A 22,230-nucleotide genomic window follows, 5' to 3' on the forward strand; every position below is an offset into this window, starting at 1 on the left:
CCAGAGTTCTGGTGAATACTACCATTCTCGTTATTTTCACTGAATAGTTTCACTGTGTAAAAAAATCAAGTAATATTATAGTAGATGTTACCATACTTTTTTCAGTATAAATCAGATCACAGGGATTACCTCTGCATCAGTTACTGCAAAAAACCCCGCCGAAAATTTTTAAGTATTGACTTGCAGGAAGCAATTCAAATTTTTAGGTTGAAAGCCGAAAAATTTAAGAAAAACGCTCGTTAAGTCTACCGGCGATTCTGGCAATCTTACGAACACATCATTAGCTCGGAATTCTGACCCAACTTTTTGAGAGTATAGTAGAGAGCTTTTTGTACCAGCGACTGAATTTTCAATTTTCTGCCTCCAAATCGGGATTTTCAGTAAACTCATACTAAACAGTTTTAGTTTCCTCCTCTAGGATCCCTTTGCCTGACCTCAACACACATCTCTTTTCACATTCCATAGGTGAAATTCATCTCTAGCGCTAGTATCTTTAACTATTTGTCAAGTATTTCGGTATAGAACTTCGATCCCAAGCTTATCAATGAGAAAATTATAAGGCCTTCGCACAGTCTTTCCTCGTCGGGGTCAATGGCGTGACGTGCTTTGCGATGCATCGATGGATCTACCATTTAAACCTATGAAAAAGAATCGATGAACAGGGTGTTGGCAGTGAACACCTGAATATCGATTCTTTACCATAGCTTCAAATAAGGAAATATCGATAATCGATCATTCACGCCTCGCCACTGATCGGAGTGTTACAAATCAAACTTAACTACGCCTCCTTTTGCAAGGTGAGCGTAGCTGGAGTTCCTTCAATGTTCCGTATATGCAACATGAACGTCCCTGAGCCATGATTAGATGCATTCAGTTGTCATCAACGGCGCCAACCGTACTATATTCCGATCGCGGGCGCCTTTTTTCTAGTGCGCATTCTTAGAGACAAAACGCACTATGATCTTGTCTTTTTTAAGTAAGAAGATAACACAAGTTCAGGTTTTAATCTGCGTTAAACGGGTCTCAAAAGTATCGGGTTTTCTGACACAAAAATTAACTAAACTCGTTGGTGATTTTTTTCTTCTTTTCCCCCCTCTTTTGCCTATTTTTATACCGAGGAGTTTCAATATATGGAAGGTTATGAAGGCGAAACAGATATTTTGATGAAGCTTTTATTGTACAAGAGAGTTTACAGTTTGGAAGTATTTATCTTGAGCAAAATTCTTGAGATTGTGAAGGTGCGAAACTTACGAAAACCAAACCTGCATTTATGAATAATACACTTAAATAGATGTACCGATCTGACAATTTTAAGAATAAATTAGTTTGATGAGAATTATTAAACGGACAAGTGAGCAACCACATCACTGGTGCTCTGTAAAATGTTTCTCATGTGCTTTATGTCTCATGTCCTGATAATGGGTAACTACTTCAAAGTTTATCTACCTTATTTTAAGATCAGTATTCCTACGAGCATGTAAAATATAGACTAGAGAATTGCCTTAAGTTATGAGTCAACTTAACGTACTTATCCCCCCTTCATACTAATTCATAGTGTTAGGGATTTTATGGCATAACTAAATGACCGTACGATAGGTAAAGACGACTATTTTCTACACTGCTATAAATGTTGGAGTGAAATTCTATGCCGGAGTCTATAGAAAGCGCCCAGAAATCCCGAGTGATATATTTGCGGTTCGGAATCTATTCTCCTTACGGAGTTACTTACATTCTTTTTGCTGAGTGACGTACGCTTTTGAAGTGCTAATTTAACTTCGCATTCATATCACTCAAGATTGTTGAGCGCTGTAAGACTCCTGCACCGAATTTTTCTCCTCAACTTTTAACAGCGTAACCAAAAATGTATACTCGTTTATCGTTGAGGTCATTTCACTAAACAAGATATACTCACATGCGAGATAAATTACTTATTGAAAATGTATACAAGTTTTCATGAAACCGTTTTAATTTCAGCTCTTGTCTCTTTGTCACATCTATTCCTACATTGACTAAAATATTTAGATCGTTTTAATTCCACTAGCAAAACTCCCTGAATTCAGTGGGAAGCTTCATTCTCTTTGATCAACATTATAGGAATATCTAAACATGTTAAATGTTGATTGTCATGGTTAAAAATGAAATAAATCAAACAAGTAAGGCACTAACTTATGTAAAAATATGACGATACACATCATGAATATGTAAGACATCACAAATTTATCTCAATCATTTACACTGAGAAAATAACACTACATGAAAATCATGTATCCAACGATATGATGCTTCTACGCATACATGTATTATGGAATACAGAGTTTCTTTTTTCTTCGGAATTACATGCAAATAACAATGCATATCATGATAGAGGAAACCATCTCTTAAGAAAGTTACTAATATTACAACTATCAGTAATCGAATGAAAAGCATCGAGGAAAAAAAGAAGAGCTTCCGCATTTGTTTCGCTTTGCTCGAGGTCAACTACATCATCCAAAATTATTATGAATTACATTTATGCTTGTCTTGATGAAATTTTAAACAGCAAACATTTCGTGCAAAAATTTTCTTATTACTACAGACTTTTTATTATTGGAATCTTCAAAAATCTCAGTTTACCACGCCTAGATCTGTTCATTTTGCCAAAATTCCCAAGTTTATGACAGGTCACTGCACTCGTGGCAAAAATATAATTTTTAGGTATAGATTCACGGAGCATTGATTCAAGTCTAACCAATGACGTCATCCACTAATTTTGGTACGGGTCTCTTGGTACTAGGGATCTTCCCTTAAGATTTACAATATCGACGCTCCGATCCGTATACTGCCATGCTGAGGAAAAGCGCCGTACGAACATTCGAGAGTTGCCAAATTTCCACTGGTAAAACTTTTTTTTTTTTTTTTTTTTTTTTTAGGAAAATTATGCATATTTTTCTTTAATTTTGTCAAATATGTTAGATTACAGTGCAAACAATATTGTCAGAAAGATTGAAAGAAAAATATCCACAACTTTCCCAGTAAATTACTAGCGTATCAAAGGAAATTTGGCAACATCCGAGGGTTCATACTGCGTTTATCCTTAGCACGGCAGTGCATCTCTCTTACATTATCATTCTTCACAAAAGTAAACTCGCATCGTTTTTAAGAATTGCGTAGCTGACTTCGTGAGCCCTTGTTTTGTTTTTAAAAATCAAAAAGACACACAGAGAAACGAGGAAAATGACAAATATTTACACTAAAAAATTAAAAGGAATTCCGCCATTATGGAGGACTATGTCTCATAAGTTATTTACGCTCACGCATTGACGGAAACCTGTGTTTGTTTTCCGTCTGAGTTGGTCTCATTTGTGTGCTCCGATTCCATCAACTTCCCGCTTTCCTCCTGAAATAGCATAGAACGTTATTTAGATTTACCGTATAGGTATGCATACAATTGAGAACTGTGATCTGTTGAATTTCAAAGACGATCAAAGAAAAATTGAATTGGAAATTGAATATATTTTTGCAATGAGCTGGCTTGTGTGCTTGACATGAGGACTGATTGTGGACCTTTAAAAAGTAGGTGGAATAAAAAGAAAATAATCTGAGGATGCTGGGAAGATCATAACAAATATTCCCAATAGTATAATGCTTTGAAGTATATAAATTTTTCAGTTCCCAAAATTTAGTTTCGAGGAAGTGATTTTTTTTGAGTCTTCGTTCGTTCTCGCGTTCATGGCTAAATATTTTCGGATGAAAACGCACTTATATTTTCTCTGTTGGCATGGAAATGAACTTAGCCGCTCGAAAATGATTAAAGCTTATACATATTTACCTCCATCATCGAATGCTCAAATTCCGATTTTAGACTCAATTTGAATAAAGTCACTTCCTGAAAAATTTGCCTCCATGAACTATAGGCTCTTTTTCTCAAGAACCATCAAGTTTTTAATCAGTGACTTGACGTGCTTTGCGATCTATTGATTTATCTGCCAATTAAATCCATGAAAAAGGATCGATGAACGGGGTGTTTGCAACGAACACCTCAATGATCGATTCTTTACCATAGCTTCCGATGGAGAAATGTCGATAATCGATCCTACACACCTCGCCATTGTGTGTGATGCACTTTTTACCTGTTCAAGAGCAGCCAGCTCTTTCTCCGATAGTTTCTGAACTACAGCGATCGTGTAGCAGTCGCCCAGTATGTTGTTCACCGTCCGCGCTCTATCCCTGTGAATTAAAAACATTTTATTGTGATTATTGATAAGGCCGCAACAGGTGTTCTAAAAAGTTGCATTGCACTGAGAAAAAAATGTGGGTCATGATTAACCGTATAACACAGTGGATCGAGCCAATGAGAAGGGCCGGGCATGATTTTTTTTTCTTACTATAACTGCAAATTTGGATGTTTATTTCATGAAATTAGCTCTCGGACTATCATCAATCTTTCTGTTGCATCAATTGTAATTTTGTAACAATTTTTCATAATTGTGGCACTCGTATATTCGATCAATATTTGACAGGTCCTCACGCAGCGGCAATTCTTTTTTTAGGGAAAAAAATGCAACGGAACTTACAAAAGCCAGTCGACAGCAAACAGGAGTGACACGTCCTCAACGGGTGCGTGAATTATATTACAGAGCATGACGATAATGATTAGACTAGCACTCGGAATCGTAGCCATCGACATGGACAAAAATGTCACCGTTATCCTGAAATCAAGAAAATCAAATTAAAAACACGAAACGTAAATTGATGATTGACCTATCATCAGGCGCGAAAAAAGGAACGCAGTCCACCTGTATTGGGGGTTTTGAATAAAGACGCATTGACGGTGAAACTGCAAAAATGCGTTACTCAGTTTGTGACGTTGCAAACTTCATGTCATATTTCATCTCTTAAAGGAGAAACTACTTAACCTCATACATGAATTTTGAGAACTTCCGTAATTTTTTTTCTCCGTGGATAGAATTACCAGTGCAAATTTTGAACTATAACGTTACTTTGTTCTTCACAGAATAAAATTAGGATCGTAGGTTCTGACCTCCCGGAAACAAGTCACGCGTTTTTGCAGTTCAGCCCTCAAACTTCAATCCTAAAGTCCAATCCGTCCCTTCAAAGAAAGGGATTTTTCAACGTCCTTAAATTTCAAATGAAGATTGGTTTATTACAGCGTATTGAAGCGAATATAGCATAATTTTTTCGGAAATGGAAGCTTAACTATTTTCGTCCGCACATTTTGACTGCATTTTGCAATTTGGAACTATAAATTCTGGCTTCTCTGGAAAAACACTTATGTGCATAGGAAAACTAATGGCACATACGTTGTTTTTAAACCGTGCTAGAATGTATAGATCCAAATGGACCACTAGACAAGGTACGAATTTCAGCATTCTGATATATGTTCCGTATCTAAATTTTCCCGTAGAACACGATGCGCACAACAAAAATTACCGATAACAACTCCTTACGAAAATATTTAATGATTCTTGATGCGTGAATTCAAACCACCCGCTCATGAAAACTCAATGCTCTACCTGATTCACATCGCGCGCTAAACGTTATCATGATTGTCTCTGCGATGTAAAAATCTTCAACCTTAATATTGACACTTTGGCTCAGCTATAGCAAATTACTAATAGTTTGAACAACACATGGTGGAAAATGAACATTGCTCGATTGAGAAGCTTGCTGAAACCGTTGTAGTGCGCGATTTGACTCACGTAGAGCTTTGAGTTTCTTGTGAGCGGGCAGTTCAAATTCCTCGTAATCAATGTGAAATAAAAACGTTAATATCTTCGCTAGGAGTTGATTTCCGTAATTTTCGTTGTGTGAATCGTGTTCTACGTGAAATTCTGGTTAAGAAACATATATCAGATTGCTTAAATTCGTACCTTGTCTAGTGGTCCATTGCAAAATATAGTCCATTTCTGTAAGTCGATAAACGCCGCCGTGTCGGGCGTGCGCTGAGATACCGTGGTATGAAAACGCATTTAAAAAAAACAACAAAACGAAAAAAAAACAAGCATTGCCTTTCTCTCGAGTTGTAAGACTTTAAGATTGACCTGTGGCTCTAGCTCCGGCTAGCCAACTAAAAGCGGCCAATATTCCGTATTTTGTAAACATAGAGTGACGATTGATTTTTGACGTTTCAGTAGGATGCCCGTTTTGAACCGAGCGATAGTCTTCGAAGCGAGAATGTCATTTCGATTCATGGAAGTGAGTGACCGACTGACCGTGGCCAAATTAGTAGGCACTCCGCTTACGAAATTACGAAGCCCCCATTTTGAAGTTCGACCGATATGAACAAAAGATGAGTAAAAAATTCGCAATTAAGTGCAAACGTCACTGTCCAAACCCACGCGCGAAAATATTTTCTCTCTCTTTCCGCAATTTCTTTTCCTGGGAAATCGACAGCATTCGAGCAGCTTTTGATAACACAAAGCATGACCTCCATCCTGCCTAGCTAAGGAAGAACGCCGTATGAACATTCGAGAGTTGACACATTTCCTTCAATGAAATTTTCATTTTTGAGGAAAGTTACGCATATTTTTCCTTGAAATTTTCAGATACTTTGTATGAGACTGCAAACAATATCGTCTGAAAAATTGGAAGAAAAATATTCATAACCTTCCCAAAAAATTCGCATTTCATCAAAGGAAACTTGGCAACGCCTAGAGGCACATACGGCGTTCTTCCTTAGCACGGCAGCATTATCCTACCACAAATACTTTTTAGCTTCAGCTTTTGTTCTGCAAGTATAAAATCCACTTTAATCACTCTGCCCTTTACACTTAAAATTTCCACCTTCATCTGACCATAATATTTCACCATGCGTCTCGTTAGCGTGGTAGTTGTAAATCTAGGCATCCTCATGTCCTACGTCAGTGTGTGCTCATCCGGCCCCTGCGACTCCTACAGCTGTTCTGCACCCAATGGATGCTCTTACAATACGAACTGTTGTGACGGCTATAGCTGCTGTGGATCCTGCTTTCCACCATGTTACAACCCTTCCACCTGCTGCACTGCTGCGAACCCAAGCGTACTCATCACCCTTACCGTCCTCGGTCAAGACTATGTCATTAGCTACGGAAGTGGATCAGATGCTTGTACAGGAACCACAATCAATATACCGATTACTGGATTTCCTGCTCCAGGATCTGGTGGTTCGTCATCCGCAGCAGGAAATGCATTTGATACTAATACTTTGCTTGATACAGCTGAAATGAATGCAGGTCCGGGATTTTGTGATACGGAACCACCCAGCTGTTTTTACGGAGGTGAATTGCCTCCAACTCCACAATTGGAAGCTTACGCTGAAATACAGGCCAACTCGATTTATGGTTGTTTTCGTTAGACACTCAATACCGGTGCCGAAGTCACGATTAATGTCTGGTTGGGTGGTGATTCGTCTGGAGTACAATCAAATAGAGAGTATAGACAGTGGATCCCATGAGCAACTTTGGGTACCATAAAAATTGCGGCGGCCCTAGATGAGGAGGGGGTTATTGCCAACTTTTGACGGTTGTCACCAACTGTGTCAAAGTTTTCTGCTTACCTCACCACAGTATATTTCTGGATTGAACATGTACATTTCCTCAAATGAACTGATTTAGATCGAGTTCAAAACTACGCTTAATAACAATGTAGTCTGAGTAAAGTTTACGTTCATAAAACCTCATTTTGCATCATTTGCACAAAACTTCGGCAATTTTTTTTAATTTCTCACACCTTATATGAACACACACATTTATCACACCTTCTTCTTCTTTTTCTTCTTCTCCTTCGTCTTCTTATTCTTATTCTGATTTCTGATGCAAACCCATCAGACTTTGTTGGAATTCCTAAGTTATTGCACATTCATGTGTGTTTTTTCAAAGTACCCAATGTAGACCTCCACATGCTATTGTTGAGCCCTTTGCTCCGTTACATCCAATTACCCCAAGTCTTGCGTTTTTTAGACCCAAAGCGGTCAAACAATAGCCTACAAGCGTTAATTATAGGCAAGGATGATGGGTTTCACTTACAGTAAATTGACATAATCACCGATTCCAAGCGGCATGTTGTTCATTTGGGCGATAAAAATGACTCCAATGGTCATAAATGCGGCCGTCCCGTTGAGATTCAAGTTCCCGAGTGGCAGCACGAATCGTGTTATCCGTTTGTTCATCTTTACCTCGTCCTCCAACACTTTGAAAGTTATCGGAAGGGATGCAGCTCTGAAAAAAATAAAACGTGGCCTCATAATAATGCTTAACGAACAAGTTTTCTGAGAGTTGCTTTTGGGAGGCATAACTCTGGAAGTAAATAAGAAAGTCAGATACTGAAAAAATATCGAATGGTACTGTACAGTCGTAAACCAACACTCTTAAAATGTTTGGTAAGATCCCCAAAGATTATAATTTTCAATTTTGACATTAGTTCAAGTGACTACGATTACCCTATTGACGAGGCTTAGCTTGTCGATCTCTCATTCTAAATATCTACAAACACCTAACTTAAAACTTACTAAACGTAAAAGTAACAAGATTCCAGAAAAATTAATAGAAAATGAATAATAGAGATAAGATGTAGAATTCCCCCAACAGTAGAAATTTTATTTCAAAGTAAATTCCAATCTGCATAACCGGAATATCGACAAAACGTCATTTTTATCAAGGCAATCAAACTCAAATCCTAAAATCCAATCCATCTTTTTAATAGATAGATATTTTAATAGACAGATCCGTTACTTTAATATAAACTCCTTTCTGCAATTCTTCGATGTTGATTGACTTTTTTCCATGAATGCATCCATTTATTCAACATTGATTCTATTTGTATAAAGATGACTCAAAATCCGATTGAAAGCTTACTTGGAAGATGTGGCAAAAGCGGTGAGCAAGGAGGGTCCCAACTGTGCATAATATTTGAAGGGATTTTTGCGGAGGAAAAAGAAGTAGATAAGTTGAATGATGATGAAATGGTACAGAGCGAGTGCAACCAGGACAGTGAGAATAAACCACGCCAACCGATCCAAGGCTGAGCTGATGTCCGGAATCGATGCGATCTTCCCGCAAATTATGCTCCCGACGCAAACAGGAGTGCACCTAAAATGAACATCGGGTTCAGCAATCAACACATAAAACATTCAGCAATTAATAAATAAAAAAATTGAAAATATGACTGTCTAAGAGAAAAGGGGCCCTATTCCACGGAGAAAAAATGTACTGCACCAATTTTTCTCGAGTTGGGAAAAGAGTGGATTTTTAAATTTTGACGGAAGACTCTTTGGTGTTCTTACTGATAAAAAATTGAGCTCGGTTTACTTCATATCTATGCTGATAAATTATTTTATGTAAAGTTACATGTTACAGTACAAATTGAACGTATTTTGGCATGTTTGGTTGCACTCGAACACGACTCGTAGCACGGTCCAACATAGGGTAGTGATTTTGGTATCATTCAAAAATGAAGGGGTTTTTAACGCGTGTCCTACATCATTTCCTTTTTTTCTTCCTTGAGCTGACATGAAGTAATGTAATGCCAATTTTTAAGAGTTTAGGTTAAATGTATAAATGTGACCGTCCAAGAGAAAAATAGAGATGAAGATTTTCAGTGCACCACTTTTGTCGAGTTAAGGAAAATTGGATTTTGAAATTTTGACGGAGCACTCTTTGGTGTCTTTTATGACGAGAAATTGAGATGGTTTACATCATATCATATCTTCGCTGATTGAGGATTTTATGTAAATTTACAGTACAAATTGAACGTATTTGCGCTGGACGCTACTCGTAGAATGGCCCAGAATGCGGTAGTGATTGTGGTATCACTCGATATTGAAGGGGTTTTCAACAAGTGCACTATACCATTTTCATTTTTACCTTGAGATGACATATGAGCTAATGTAATACCGCTTTTTAAAAGGTTTGATACGCTTAAAATGTCATTGCCTCAGTATTTTCGACTTGCTTCATTACTTATTTCGAAAAATATGTTTTCCTTTCTTACTCTGCCCGTTTTCCTCTCTTTAGTCGTTAATTGACAGAGTGAAAAATGAGGAGATTTAAGAGGAAGACTGTGGAATGTATTGAAAAAATTGAGGTAATAATAACATCAGCCAATGATAGTATTCCCAAATTTCAATAAGAACCGTGGTACAAGTTTCCCATGATTATTACACTCACCAAATCACACCGAGCAGAAGTTTCATGAGGACGTCATAAATCACTGAGAAGAAATCAATGACAATTTGACGTTTGGAGCCAAGGGTCCCTAAGATTGATCCGAACATCATACAGAAAACGACTATACCGATCATGTCCGTGCCAGCCCTGAAAAATATTCACGATACCATCATTAGCGGTAAAATCCAAATTTAAAAATAGTTACACATTTTGCCTCAGCGTTTAGTGCTCCTAGTGGAAAATTGTTAAGAAGAGGTCAGTAAAAATATGCCCTTCTCTTTGAGAGCATTTAAATAAAATGGATGCAGATATAGGGGCGAGATAAAACAAAGATGATGAAATAAATACATAGATCATAATGTATATGAAATTTAATCTTAGGGTTCTGAGTATTATTTAAATTAAAAGATTTTTTATAGGCTACATACCTTGTATCAATTATTTTCTTGTAAGTTCCATTGGTTCCAGGTACAAGATCGTACTTAGTATATGTCTGAAATTAAACAGGAACAGATACGTTGTTAGAATCAAGTTCCCGTGAGGGCACATTAAAAAAACAAATAATTTCTAAAGTTAAGGAAACAGAAAATTAACAAAGTAAGCCTTGCTAATATTAGTGATCTATGCATCTCAGCATGAACTTTAAATGCTATTCATGCAAATATTAAATTCCTTGATCTTTTCCGGAGCCCCAATTTACGATTATTATGAATAATGGAACACTTTCTACTAATGGCATACATTGATTATGGTATTCTTAAAAACATTTGTAGAATGTAAACCTCTATTGATATGACAACAAGGAAAACTGTAAGGTTCAAAATTTAATTATTGAAGAGGTATTCAAAACTTCAACTAAGTCTAATGAAAATATTTCAAACAGCCATTCACCTTTTCTCAGTTTTTTGCTCTCTCTAAGCTGTTTTTAATCAATCAATTTTGATTCCTTCTTAACATTTAAGTAGGATTCATACCAAATAAGTTTACACACTTCTAGACTGCGACAGAAGATCACCTGACATTACCTTTACATGTGAGGTAAATGCAAGTGTATAAATAGTACGGATCTTTATTCGAAGTCTAGAAGTGCGTAACTCTTTTGGCGTGGGCCCTACAATTACAACACGATTTCAGCTTTCTGAAATTAAGCATGAACATTAAAGACACTATTCATTTCATGGAGAGAAGCAAACTACGGCTATACGGACCGAATTATTTAGTGAGTGCTTTTTGTCTCGAAGGATTGAGCGGCCAGTCAAGAGAACCAAACATTTCAGTTGACTGATCTAAACGTCAGTTCGGTTCTGAACCGATTGTTTAGCTCAGTTACCCGAAGTCTTTTTTGGTCCCGGAAAACCAAAAAACGTTGGTCGGTATGAAACATGTTCCGTGTGAGGCAAATTTTTTTGTTTCGTAGTCCTCTGAACCAAAAAGACCCCACTAAACTATTCGGTTCGCATAATCGGAATTCTTTGCTCAATGTGTGCCTGAATCCATCTAGGGCCACTTGAGCTTATTCCACTTGAATCACTCACTCACGGCCAGATTTTCGAAATCCCCCGACAAAAAAAAAGGATATACCGACTTAATGGATCTTATCAGTTAGACGTGAGAGATAACAAGATATAAATGATCTATTAGAGATGAGACCCTATGCTGAGTTCCGTTGTTGTATGATACGTGAGTTCATGTGCGTGTATTAAATCAGCGGTTAAAGAAAGGGTATCTAAAAAGTAGAAAATATGTGGTTTAAAGTCAGGAAAAGTACTCACTGTTTCCAAAGTCGCGAGGAACAAATTGTCAGGCAAAAGATTCCTGGGAACAAATATAAGAAAATTAAAATTTTTCGCAGAAATAGCGGGGTTCAGTTCTGAACGTATTAATTGGGTAACACTTTTGAATACTTTGAGGGACAAATTTTTTCATGTAGAACTCGTGCTCTTTTAGTATTTGGTGTAAAATAATGAGATTTTAAAATTCAATATTTCGTCTCACAACACTAGTTTGAATTTTTTTTAGAACAAGCGATTTCATGCAATTTATCAGCTTCCAAGTTTTTGTTCTCGGCATCAAAAAAATTCATTTATCTTAGCACTGGACCCTTCGATCGCTTCAATTAGTAAAAAGAACATATTTCACCTCGCACGAAGGAGTGTTGAAATTTATGAAATCAAATTAGAATCTCAACTATCATGGACTACATTTTGCAATTTGGAACTATAAAGTCTAGCCCGGTTTAAAAACAACGTACGTGCCATTAGTTTCCTACGCACATAAGTGTTTTTCCAGAAGAGCCAGAATTTATAGTTCCAAATTGCAAGATGCAGTCCAAATGTGCGGACGAAAATTGTTAAGTAACTTCCATTTCCAACTGAACATAGTCCCCTTTAGAATTAATACGTCCAACTGAAAATCCTTAAATGTTTAATTCATTCAAACTTTAATTGTTAAGTTTAGCACCCTCTATAATGATCTCGCTCAGGTCTATTTAAAAACAATCAATCCGTACATAGAAATTACAGACGTTAGTTTAAGTCAATAAGAATTTTAGGTGATTTTAGCCATAACTCACCTTCCAATATCAAGGAATCCATCCAGAATCGAGACTTGAGGCTTAAGACCTTTGGGTTTGTGCTCGTGAGGTTTGAGACCAGAGCTGCCCGGATGTATGAGAAGGACCAGGATCATACCGATAACGACATTGAGCATCGAAGTTGAGAAAAAGTATACCAACGTTCGAACAGCGATTTTTCCATTTTTCTGAATGTTTAATGACGCCGTGCCTACAAAAACACAGGATAAAAAACGTCAGCGATACGGAAGGTGCTCTAACTGAATGATTCGCTCTTCAAGAAAAAAAAGCTCTTAAGGCAGCATAGTGGTAATTTCATTTCCATTTTTTGGCTTTCTGGCTCAACGTTCTCTTCTTTCATGATCAGGCGGTTTAGACGAACTGATTCGCCTTCAATTAACAAAGTAGGCAAAAGGGCCTCCTACAAGTCGTAATAGTGGTATCTACTTCTATTGCAGATTTTTTATGTTTTGGTGCAGCATCTTCTTATCACGTGGGAATCGTTCGGACTAACTGATTCGCCTTCATCTCACAGATTAGGCAAAAAGGGCTCCTAGGTGTTGGCATGATGATATCTAATCGTAGGTGTTACCATTTGTTAACCTCTTGGCGCAGCGTTAGATAAAATTTAGCGTTACAAGCTTAATTGCAAAATATTTTTTTAACTTGAGGTATCAACAGTTTCTTTAAATATACTCGTATATACTCACCGATAATTATGCAGGTTATCACGAAGGGTAAAACTAATAATTTAAGAGTTCTCATAAACAGCTCGCCAGGGTACGATATCAGCGTCACTGTATCCGCTGTCAAATTTTGAGGCCGAAGAATGAACCCTGCAACAAGATTTTTTTGAAATGCAAGATATCTTAAATGGCATGCAGATGACAGAAATTAGTCGAGTATGTGCATTTCTTACGTCCAAATTACACAGCTGCCACATGAATTGTTTAATTGCATTTAATACTTCGCACCAGTGAGCATAATAACTTATCCACTCATTATAAAACGTCACTTTGTAAATTCAAAGCATTGACATGCAAGTGACGCTAAATTGTGTTACCTTAACAATAAATAAATCCATAAATTGCAGAGTTTTTCAATGAAGCAAAATTTCGTCTAAACTGTTTCCTCGCAACTGGGTCCGATTTTAATATAACATATTTTAAATATTTCATTGAAATCGATTTTTTATGTTACAATCTCGTGTCGTAAAAACGTTTTATGACATCAATATTTCATTGCTTCGACTATGTATTTTCATCAACCGCAAAACTCACAGTTATAATGTTAAAATGTTTTATTTGATTTTTATTAATATTCAGAAATTAATAAACCAAATTTCCTCGTTAACAAGAAAACCTTTCCGCAAATGTTTTTGGGTATCATAGGTAGTGACAATTGCGTCAATCGATTACCACCATAAACAATAAACATACGCAAAGAATTTTGTCTTATGTGGACAAAAAGTTACTTTGAAGAATCTCTTGAGTATACTTTGAGTGAGATTAGTATACTCTTGAGTGAGTTACTAAGTACGCCTTCTCCATACTCCTAGCGAAAAGGAATTAGTGTGGACTTAAATCTAGTCATGCCAATAAAGAATTTCAATTATTTCATTGTAAGTGTTTTCACGCTTGTGATCTATGTGAGATCAGATTTATTGCGCACGTGGATGGCTGACCGGGTTTAAAAAGGAAACTTATTTTGCGAACACATATTACGGATATAAAAGCGACACTTTTGAGAAGCATGATGTAAAACAAACTAGATTTTTAGCTAATATACGAGATAATTCAACTTGTCCTCAATAAGAGCCCTTAAACGCTGTGTGGGAGAAGTTTGAACTCATTTTGAAGGAGCCCAGAACAGAGCAAGTCCTCCTCTAAAAATAAGTTCAATTTCGTAACTGATTTATTTTAAACTTTTGACGCTTACCTAGAATTGCACCTAAAATCACACCAGTCAGGGTGCTGATTAAAAACGCATTTTTCTTCAGCTTCTCCACAATTTTATTTTTGATGGGTCGTTTATGGTGTTCCTCTGAGTGTTGAGCCTCCATTTTGTCAACCTTTTCTTCCGTCATGATTCAAAATTCACACCTGGAAAAATTCCAAGTATCAAATTCTGAAATTACAATACATTAGCTGTAAAATATATTTCACTGACTTAGAAATAAAATCAGATAAGCGCATAGATTCATATGGGAAGTTTCTGCTCACCCTTTATATCTCTAGGTTTCATCCCTTTTAACCAGCATATGAAGGATAAAAAAAAGAAGAAAAAACCCTCTTCATACAGTTTCGAAGACTCCTGATCTAACTTCTGTAAGCTTTGAAGTCCCTCTCTCTCTTTCATGCAATTGCGTATTCTACCATGATTCAGTATTCAATTAATCTCCTTACAAATTATAGAACGTAATTATGTGAGATATGTCATTCATGAATTATTGTCGAGGGTGTGGCTATGGAATTTTAGGAGTTTTGAAAATTTCCATGAAACGTTTCATGAAATTTCACGCGGCTATGAACTTTGTATACAAATATTGAACAAGTAAGCATCTCAGGGACAGAATATATAAACCGCACTAAAAATCACCAAACAATAAAAAAAAACTCTCGTTTTTCGCAATTAATTATCGATATTTCCTTTTTTTTGTGTGAAATATCATCAATGAATAAACATAAAATGATGTTTCCAGAAATTATAAAATAATTTTAATTCTTATTTAGCGTGGGGCTGAAAATTTATACACTTTGAAACGTAAAATTCGCACATTTCGTATATTTCGTATATTTCAGAGATTCCGAAAATGGTTCACTTTGACTTCTTATACATCTAACTTGATTCACAATTTTATAAAATTGTCCTACCCTAAGTTCATTTCAGAATTTCCTGTTGAAAAAAAACTGAAAAATAACTAGGAGTCTTTCTTTTTTCATACTTTCTAAGTATAAAAAGTGTTAAATACACGAACAGATCTTACGATGAAACTCCGACGGAGTACAAGAAAAATACCACTCACAATGCGAAAGGATGACATGCTGTCACTAATACAGTTGACCGCCCATCCAAAAAAAAAAAAAAAACACTCCCGAAAATAACGTTACAAAAAAATGACTAAATCAAAACAATTGCCAGCGTGAGAATAAACAGATACAAAGCGCACGACACGACGACTGTGCGAAATTCGCCGCCGCGGTGATGAGTGAAATTTTTTGCACCAATTATCCTTGGCTAATTGCTGTTTCCGCACCAAACGGAACCCTTATCATTCCCACGTCACTTCCATTTCTCTCCCTCTCTGCTGTCCTCCTCCTCCTCTCCTCGTATTCCCAACATCTCCTGTCCCATATTCGCCGACTGTTCCCCCTTTTCGGAAAAAAAAATACTCATAGCAATTCCTGTTTCGTCAGCGACCCAATTTTCGGAAGCTGCTGCTTCCCATTCATACCGTCACCATACGGTGTGACATACTGCCGTGCTGAGCAAAAACGCCGTATGAACACTCGAATGTTGCAAGATTTGCTCCAAGAAGAAAATTATTTTTGAGAAAATTTATGAATATATTTCATTAAAATTTTCAGGAACTTTAGATAGAATTTGTGAACAGAACTCTCTGGAAAATTCGAAGAGAAATTCTTGAAAATTTTCCTGCAAATTCGTAATTTGTCAAAGGAAGTTTGGCAACGTCGAAAGGCTCATACGGTGTTTTTCCCTAGTACGGTAGTATAGAACCTGAACTCACATGATTAGTACGCGATTTGCCCTGTTGCCAGGTATACAGCATCGCAATACTCTGATTGGCCTCCGGCACAGGTTTTTCTCTTATCTTGGATCTATGGACTTACCAGTAAAGGCCCTTCATAGATAGTATAGACGATAAGATATGAAATTCACAAAAAAATATTGGCATCTCTGAATGGGAGTGGATTGATGCAAACCTTTGAAGTTAATCTCCAGCTGCTTTTGCTGCAAACGTTACCATTGCTAGAGCCTATGCATGGGCGAAAAAGATGGAGTGAAAGACTTATTCTACTCCAATCTTCGCCTTAAAAAACTCACATCGATAAGTTTGACGAACGAGTATGTCAAACTGATTTGTCAAACAGTTTCACAAAAGTTTGATTGAATTTTAAAAGGCAATAAGTGAGACTTTAAAACACCAAAAACACGACCAATGAATTATCTCCATGAATTAGTCGATGCCAACAAAGACTCGAAAATGAAACTGAGTGTTCGAGTACACCTGAGTTATGTATAATTACTCGTTTTCCAGACGAAAAAGCGTTTCAACTCTCAACACATTCAACATTTCAACACTGCCATATTTCCAGTAAATTATTACATTCTCCTGGAGAACTGTTGGGCATTTTTGACTGAAAATTGCATTGATTTTTCTTTTAATTATGTGCAAAAATCAGTACAATTTTTCATATAAATTGCATCAAAATATTCTTGTAACTAATTCATTATTTACGTCAATGTTGCAACCTTGGAGAGGAATTACGTTCTTTTGTCTGGGAAACGACTAATTGAATCGGTGGATGTTAAAACCCCACAGGTCTATTATCTGGTGAACCCTGAAATTTGAGCATAATTACAGAGCTCAGGGCTCATAGAAATGGAATTGTTAGGTGTTTTTAATAACCTCCAATTTAATTTACCAACCGAGCACGGGAGGCTCCCGTATAACGCTCTGAAGTTAAGAGAGAACAATGGAAAAGTTTAGGTTGTTTTACATAATTACATAACTCAACCGAACCGTCACAGACGAAACGTGTTTCAGAAAAACTTTAGGATCATCAATTCTCACTGAAAAATGTACGTGCTTCCGTACCTGAAATTCAATGAACTCGCATAAATTGCCATAAATGTATGAGAAACAAATTGATGCGTGAAGTCGAAAAATGCATAACTCCGATTTTGAAGTTTCTCAGATTTTATTTTTTTAGGAGAAAACATTTTCCCAGCAATTTTTGGTCAATTATTTTTACTAGGTAATTCAAAAATATTCGCGGAAAATTTAAGAAGACATATTTTTTATGTGGGCTTCCTGTAATGGAAGAGGCAAATAATTCTGCTTAAATCTGAGGGACTACTTACTGCGAGAAAAAGAGAGATTTTGTTTTAAGTAGATTGTGCATATTCAGAGGCTCATTTGAAAATTTAAAAAAAAAAAAAAAAAAAAAAAAAAAAAAAAAAACGGAGGTATAGGTCGTATCAAGTACTTCAGTCGTAATGTTGTTGTTCAAAGCTTGACACATCTGTGATCAAGCAATCATCGAAGAAACTTATTTGAACAAGGAAATGAAAAAGAGATCTGTCGTTTCTAAAATAAGCCAAAAAGTTGGTTTATCTATGCTAATCTGATCCGATTGCAATATGTGGTATCAAAAACCGATTGAATTGATCGATTGATAAAGACAAGTTCAAGTTCCTATGAATTGCATACTTCAAATCCTATGTGATAAGGCTACGGTTTTCTGAGGATGTCCTGACTGCACCATGCATGAGTTGCACTATGGACTTGGAATGACAATGAGATATTCCAGACGAAGTCCTCAGCCATCCGAGACTGGCGCTAGCTCTGCGGCCGTCGTTTGTATTTAACAAAAGATATCCTTTTTTAATCATCTCATTGACGCCTGCAAAAGGTCGAAAGGCACGCATATAGCTGGGAGGCGTCTGTAAACAGACCCTATGTCATCTTTGCCCCTTGACAGAAAACAGCTCAGCTATCTTTCACAGAGCACAGACCTGATTTGTTGACCATTGGTGGATCCAGCAATTTGGCAACACCGGATTTCCTACATTTAAACCTATGGAATTTTATCGATTCTCGGAGGAACCAGGGCTCCGACAAGAATCGAGTATTCAGCATAGGTTTAAATGGAGGAAATTCGGTGTATTGCCAAATTGCTGAATCCGCCTCTGTCGTTGACGACAACACTGCAACTACGAGAAATATCCGTGAAAGATTATGTTAAGTGGCCAAAAAAATTGAGATCACCTGAAGGAAGACTCAAGAATATCCTATTTTTGTAAGAGTTTCGGAATTTTAGAACAATATGAACATAAAATGAACTTTGTAAATTCATAATTGCTATAACATAACAGAAACTTTATGCTGAGAATTTGCCAATGTTGGTACTGAGAAGTCAAACAAGTTTTTTTTTTTTTTTTTCGGATCAATCTCTCAAGATAATTTGTAACTGTAAAGTCATCATGAAGTGCGATTGCTCGTAGCATAATGTGTTTCAATAGTTGAATCTCAAAGACCCATATTCTAGTTGGGGGATCTTCCCAAAGTAGATAATAATGAGATCTCCCCAAAGGGGCACCTCTTTATTTTCAACGCCATCGATTAACATTTTGTAACACCCGTGATGTATGGCTTGATTACAACCACATGGAACATCGCAACAAACAGCTGAACTGTGTCACGAGTGTGATCCGATTTTGTGGTCGATACCCTCTTCATAAACACTTCAACAGTGACTGCAACTTAGCTATAATTCGGGGGACACAATGTCAAAATTCAATGACCGGTACACTATAATCGGCTTACATTTTATTTGAGCCAGTCTTTTTTTTTTTCTAAATTTCCTGTCTACTTGTAAGCGCACTAACAATAAGTTGTGAGGAGTATCCTCTACAATTTGAATTTAATAAAAATGTAATCTCCGGGTTGACAAACACTCCCGTAATCACCAATCTAATTGCAAGATAAAACCGAAAAATAATTTCTTCAAACTCATGAATCATTTCGAGGCTGCTTTGAACCAGTCCATACTACGAAGCAATAAGAATGTTTATTTTAGATCTGAACCTTGAGCTCTAACCCACGGGGTGGCCCCAGGATTGAACTCTGACATTGAGCTGGAGGAGGATCGGTATTTCCGCTCTGGGTGAAGATGTACGCTGCCGTGCTGAGGAAAAACACTGTATGAACCTTCAGACGTTGCCAAATTTCCTTTGACAAATCACGAATTTTTAAGGGAGGTGTTTTTAATGTGTAAATTTCTTCCAATTTTTCAGATAATTTTGTTCGCAATTTCATCTAAAGCTCCCGAAAATTTTAAGGAAAAATATTCATAACTCGTCGTCTCTGGCACGAAGAAACGCAACTCCATTCCAAGCTTGCCAAATTGACTTAAAAAATTAAATTATTTTACAATGATATGCCTGTACAAGTTTTTTTCAAAAATTTACCTGATTTTTGCTTGAAATCTGAGGAAAAATCAGTGAAATTTTCAATAAGAAATTTCCAAGATTCTCCTAGTTGATACGCAATTCGCGAGGGTAAATATGGCAATATTGTAATAAAGTTACGTTCTTTCGAGAGGAAAACGACGAAATTTCCTCAAACATAAACGATTTATCGAGTTTAGCAACTCTCGAATATTCATACGACGTTCCTCCTTATCACGGCATTACATACGTTCCCATTTCAGATACTTTATAATCGATTATTACCGCGAAGGAGACAGCAGCGAGCTGACACTGTATTCTGCCAGCACGAGAACACGATTTGAATCTAATTCACATGTGTTTTGACTGACATTTTTGATCCTTTGGAAAAGTAAATTTTTGTGCGTAACATAACGAGAAATTAATATTGCCAACCGATCGTGACACAATGAGCCACTGAACAGGGTACACAGTGCAGAGCTAAAATTCATATTATCTCATCGAGGTTTGACGCAGAATACAATGGAAACATAAAACATTTTCAAAATTCATGAGTGTTAATCCACATGTCCCACTCACACAGCAACCAAAATCTACGAGAATCAAATCGAACTTTAGACCATCTTCAATAGGTTTCACAATGGAGGGTTTTTTTTTTTTTTTTTTTTTTTTTTTTTTTAATGCTAAATATTTTTCTCCTCACGATATTAGAGGGACCTTGTATGAAATGCACCCTCGAATACTTTAGTCAAATAATAGCGTCGCGCAAAGAAAACACAAATTATATAATCCTGTGCACATATGCATGCGTTATCACATTGTTTGCGTCAGTGATTTGGTTGATGGGAAAAAGACATCTTGCTATCTGTCAAATGTTATTGACAATGTTCATTTGAAGAAAATTACGATATCTCGTTGATCTAACTTCACTGACGAAGAAGATGAAAAGCAAATGGTTCACTCACATGCCCACAACTCAGATTTCGAACTCGATTTTCTTATTCTGTTAGGCTACTGCTGATCAGTACTCGTGACTGAGGCTAGAATAGCAATCGAAGAATTAAAAAAAAAAAAATAGGTCTTTTTCATGAATAAGATATTATCGATCGGCGACCCCCTCCCTTCTAGAGAAAAATATCTGGCTACACCGCGCTGGACAAGTTCCTAAGTACTAATTTAACCCGAAGAAAAAAGGGTGGGGGCAATTTTGGAAAACTTAGAAAACCCTGGAGAATCTGAAAAGTCTGTTCGCCGAGAAATTGCGCAGATTTTGAGCCTCATTAAGATGATTTTATCCACCTTTAGACGGAATGGTAATAAGTGGCATCAAATCATAGACCGTAAATAACCCACAAGTCAAATCCCTAAAATTAACCCTCTATGGCATAGCGTCGCGAATCAGTAACAATGTATTTTGGGAGGTTTTCAAAAATTGAATTTTTCCTCTGCGGCATGATTTCGCGAATTTTCATTAGTTTTTTTCCTTTTTTTGAATAACGGATTCCCTAAAATTTAAAATGTTGAAAAAGAAATTGGTGCTGTATGTTTTTCATGCAAGCTACAAAATTGATTAGTGTCCCCCAGAGGCTGAGATCCAAAAGTAATTTATGCCATGGTACCATGATATGATATGGAAAAATTATAATTGCCTTACCTCCAGGAAACTAATTTATCCTGTGACACAAAAAATAGAACTGAAAAACGCACTGGGCCCAACGAGTGGCTCCTAAAAGGGGGACAGCGCACTTAACCGCGGTGACTCCGATTAACGCACAGGGCCCACTTGGTCCCAGGGAGGCTCGGTATGCGAGTGGGTATTTTTCGGGTTCACTGGCTCCGGCTCCTGGTGGCGTTCCGTTCGTCACCCGGGAGAAATGAGGAGTGAGTGACCACCTCCACCTCCAACTCTGCCTCCACCCCCGCCTCCTCCACGCCGCAACGCGCTCGACTACAAATTAACCGCGCTGCTGATAGTGGATACTCCTTCGCCCCCATGTGTCGCGCCTCGGCCCATTAGCATCTGATAATGCGAGTATTTTATAAATTGGGGAATGATTAGACTCTCCCACCGCGGTGTTGCCTAGTCGCAGAATTGTAGGCGCTTTTTGGAGATCAGCATCGTGAGGCACCTGAGTGACAACTAGCGTACAGCGCTCTTAGGTGTTTGGCTGAGGCGCTCAGCCGGCTGATAATTGAAATTTTTAGACAAAAAAGATATGGTAAGTATGGAGTGATCTTATTGGTTGAAATGGGTGGCTCTTTTAGACTAAGGGAGAAAATGCTGGACTATCTATAGGGTCCATCATGGATTGCCGTTAGTTA

The 22,230-nt window shown here is 37.1% G+C and overlaps 1 protein-coding gene across 2 annotated transcripts; it reads right to left on the reverse strand.

Annotated features, from left to right (window-relative positions):
* Positions 1-1,156: 1,156 nt before the first annotated feature.
* On the reverse strand, positions 1,157-21,844 carry LOC109032751 (putative sodium-dependent excitatory amino acid transporter glt-6). Of its 2 annotated transcripts, none has more exons than XM_019045028.2 (12): positions 21,563-21,844; positions 14,653-14,816; positions 13,425-13,550; positions 12,715-12,925; positions 11,915-11,957; positions 10,571-10,635; positions 10,143-10,289; positions 8,832-9,065; positions 8,004-8,195; positions 4,554-4,688; positions 4,110-4,206; positions 1,157-3,376 (listed from the first exon to the last, which is right to left on the reverse strand). In XM_019045028.2, the coding sequence occupies exons 2-12, from the start codon at positions 14,798-14,800 to the stop codon at positions 3,290-3,292; spliced, it is 1,485 nt and encodes a 494-aa protein (XP_018900573.2). In that variant the 5' UTR covers positions 14,801-14,816; positions 21,563-21,844; the 3' UTR covers positions 1,157-3,289. The 2 variants fall into 2 exon arrangements, with proteins under 2 accessions (XP_018900573.2, XP_018900574.2); XM_019045029.2 differs by lacking the exon at positions 21,563-21,844 and adding an exon at positions 15,740-15,913.
* Positions 21,845-22,230: the final 386 nt, after the last annotated feature.

This window comes from Bemisia tabaci, chromosome 7 (assembly GCF_918797505.1).
Source record: "Bemisia tabaci chromosome 7, PGI_BMITA_v3".
Classification (NCBI taxonomy): domain Eukaryota; kingdom Metazoa; phylum Arthropoda; class Insecta; order Hemiptera; family Aleyrodidae; genus Bemisia; species Bemisia tabaci.

Bases quoted from the DNA above. Each gene is read 5' to 3' on its own strand.
- LOC109032751 (XM_019045028.2), bottom strand. From the start codon at position 14,800: ATGACGGAAGAAAAGGTTGACAAAATGGAGGCTCAACACTCAGAGGAA. The intron at 10,290-10,570 runs GTATGTAGCCTA...AATATTTTTCAG, and splicing joins AAGAAAATAATTGATACAAG to GGCTGGCACGGACATGATCG. The intron at 3,377-4,109 runs GTAAAAAGTGCA...ATGCTATTTCAG, and splicing joins AGCTGGCTGCTCTTGAACAG to GAGGAAAGCGGGAAGTTGAT.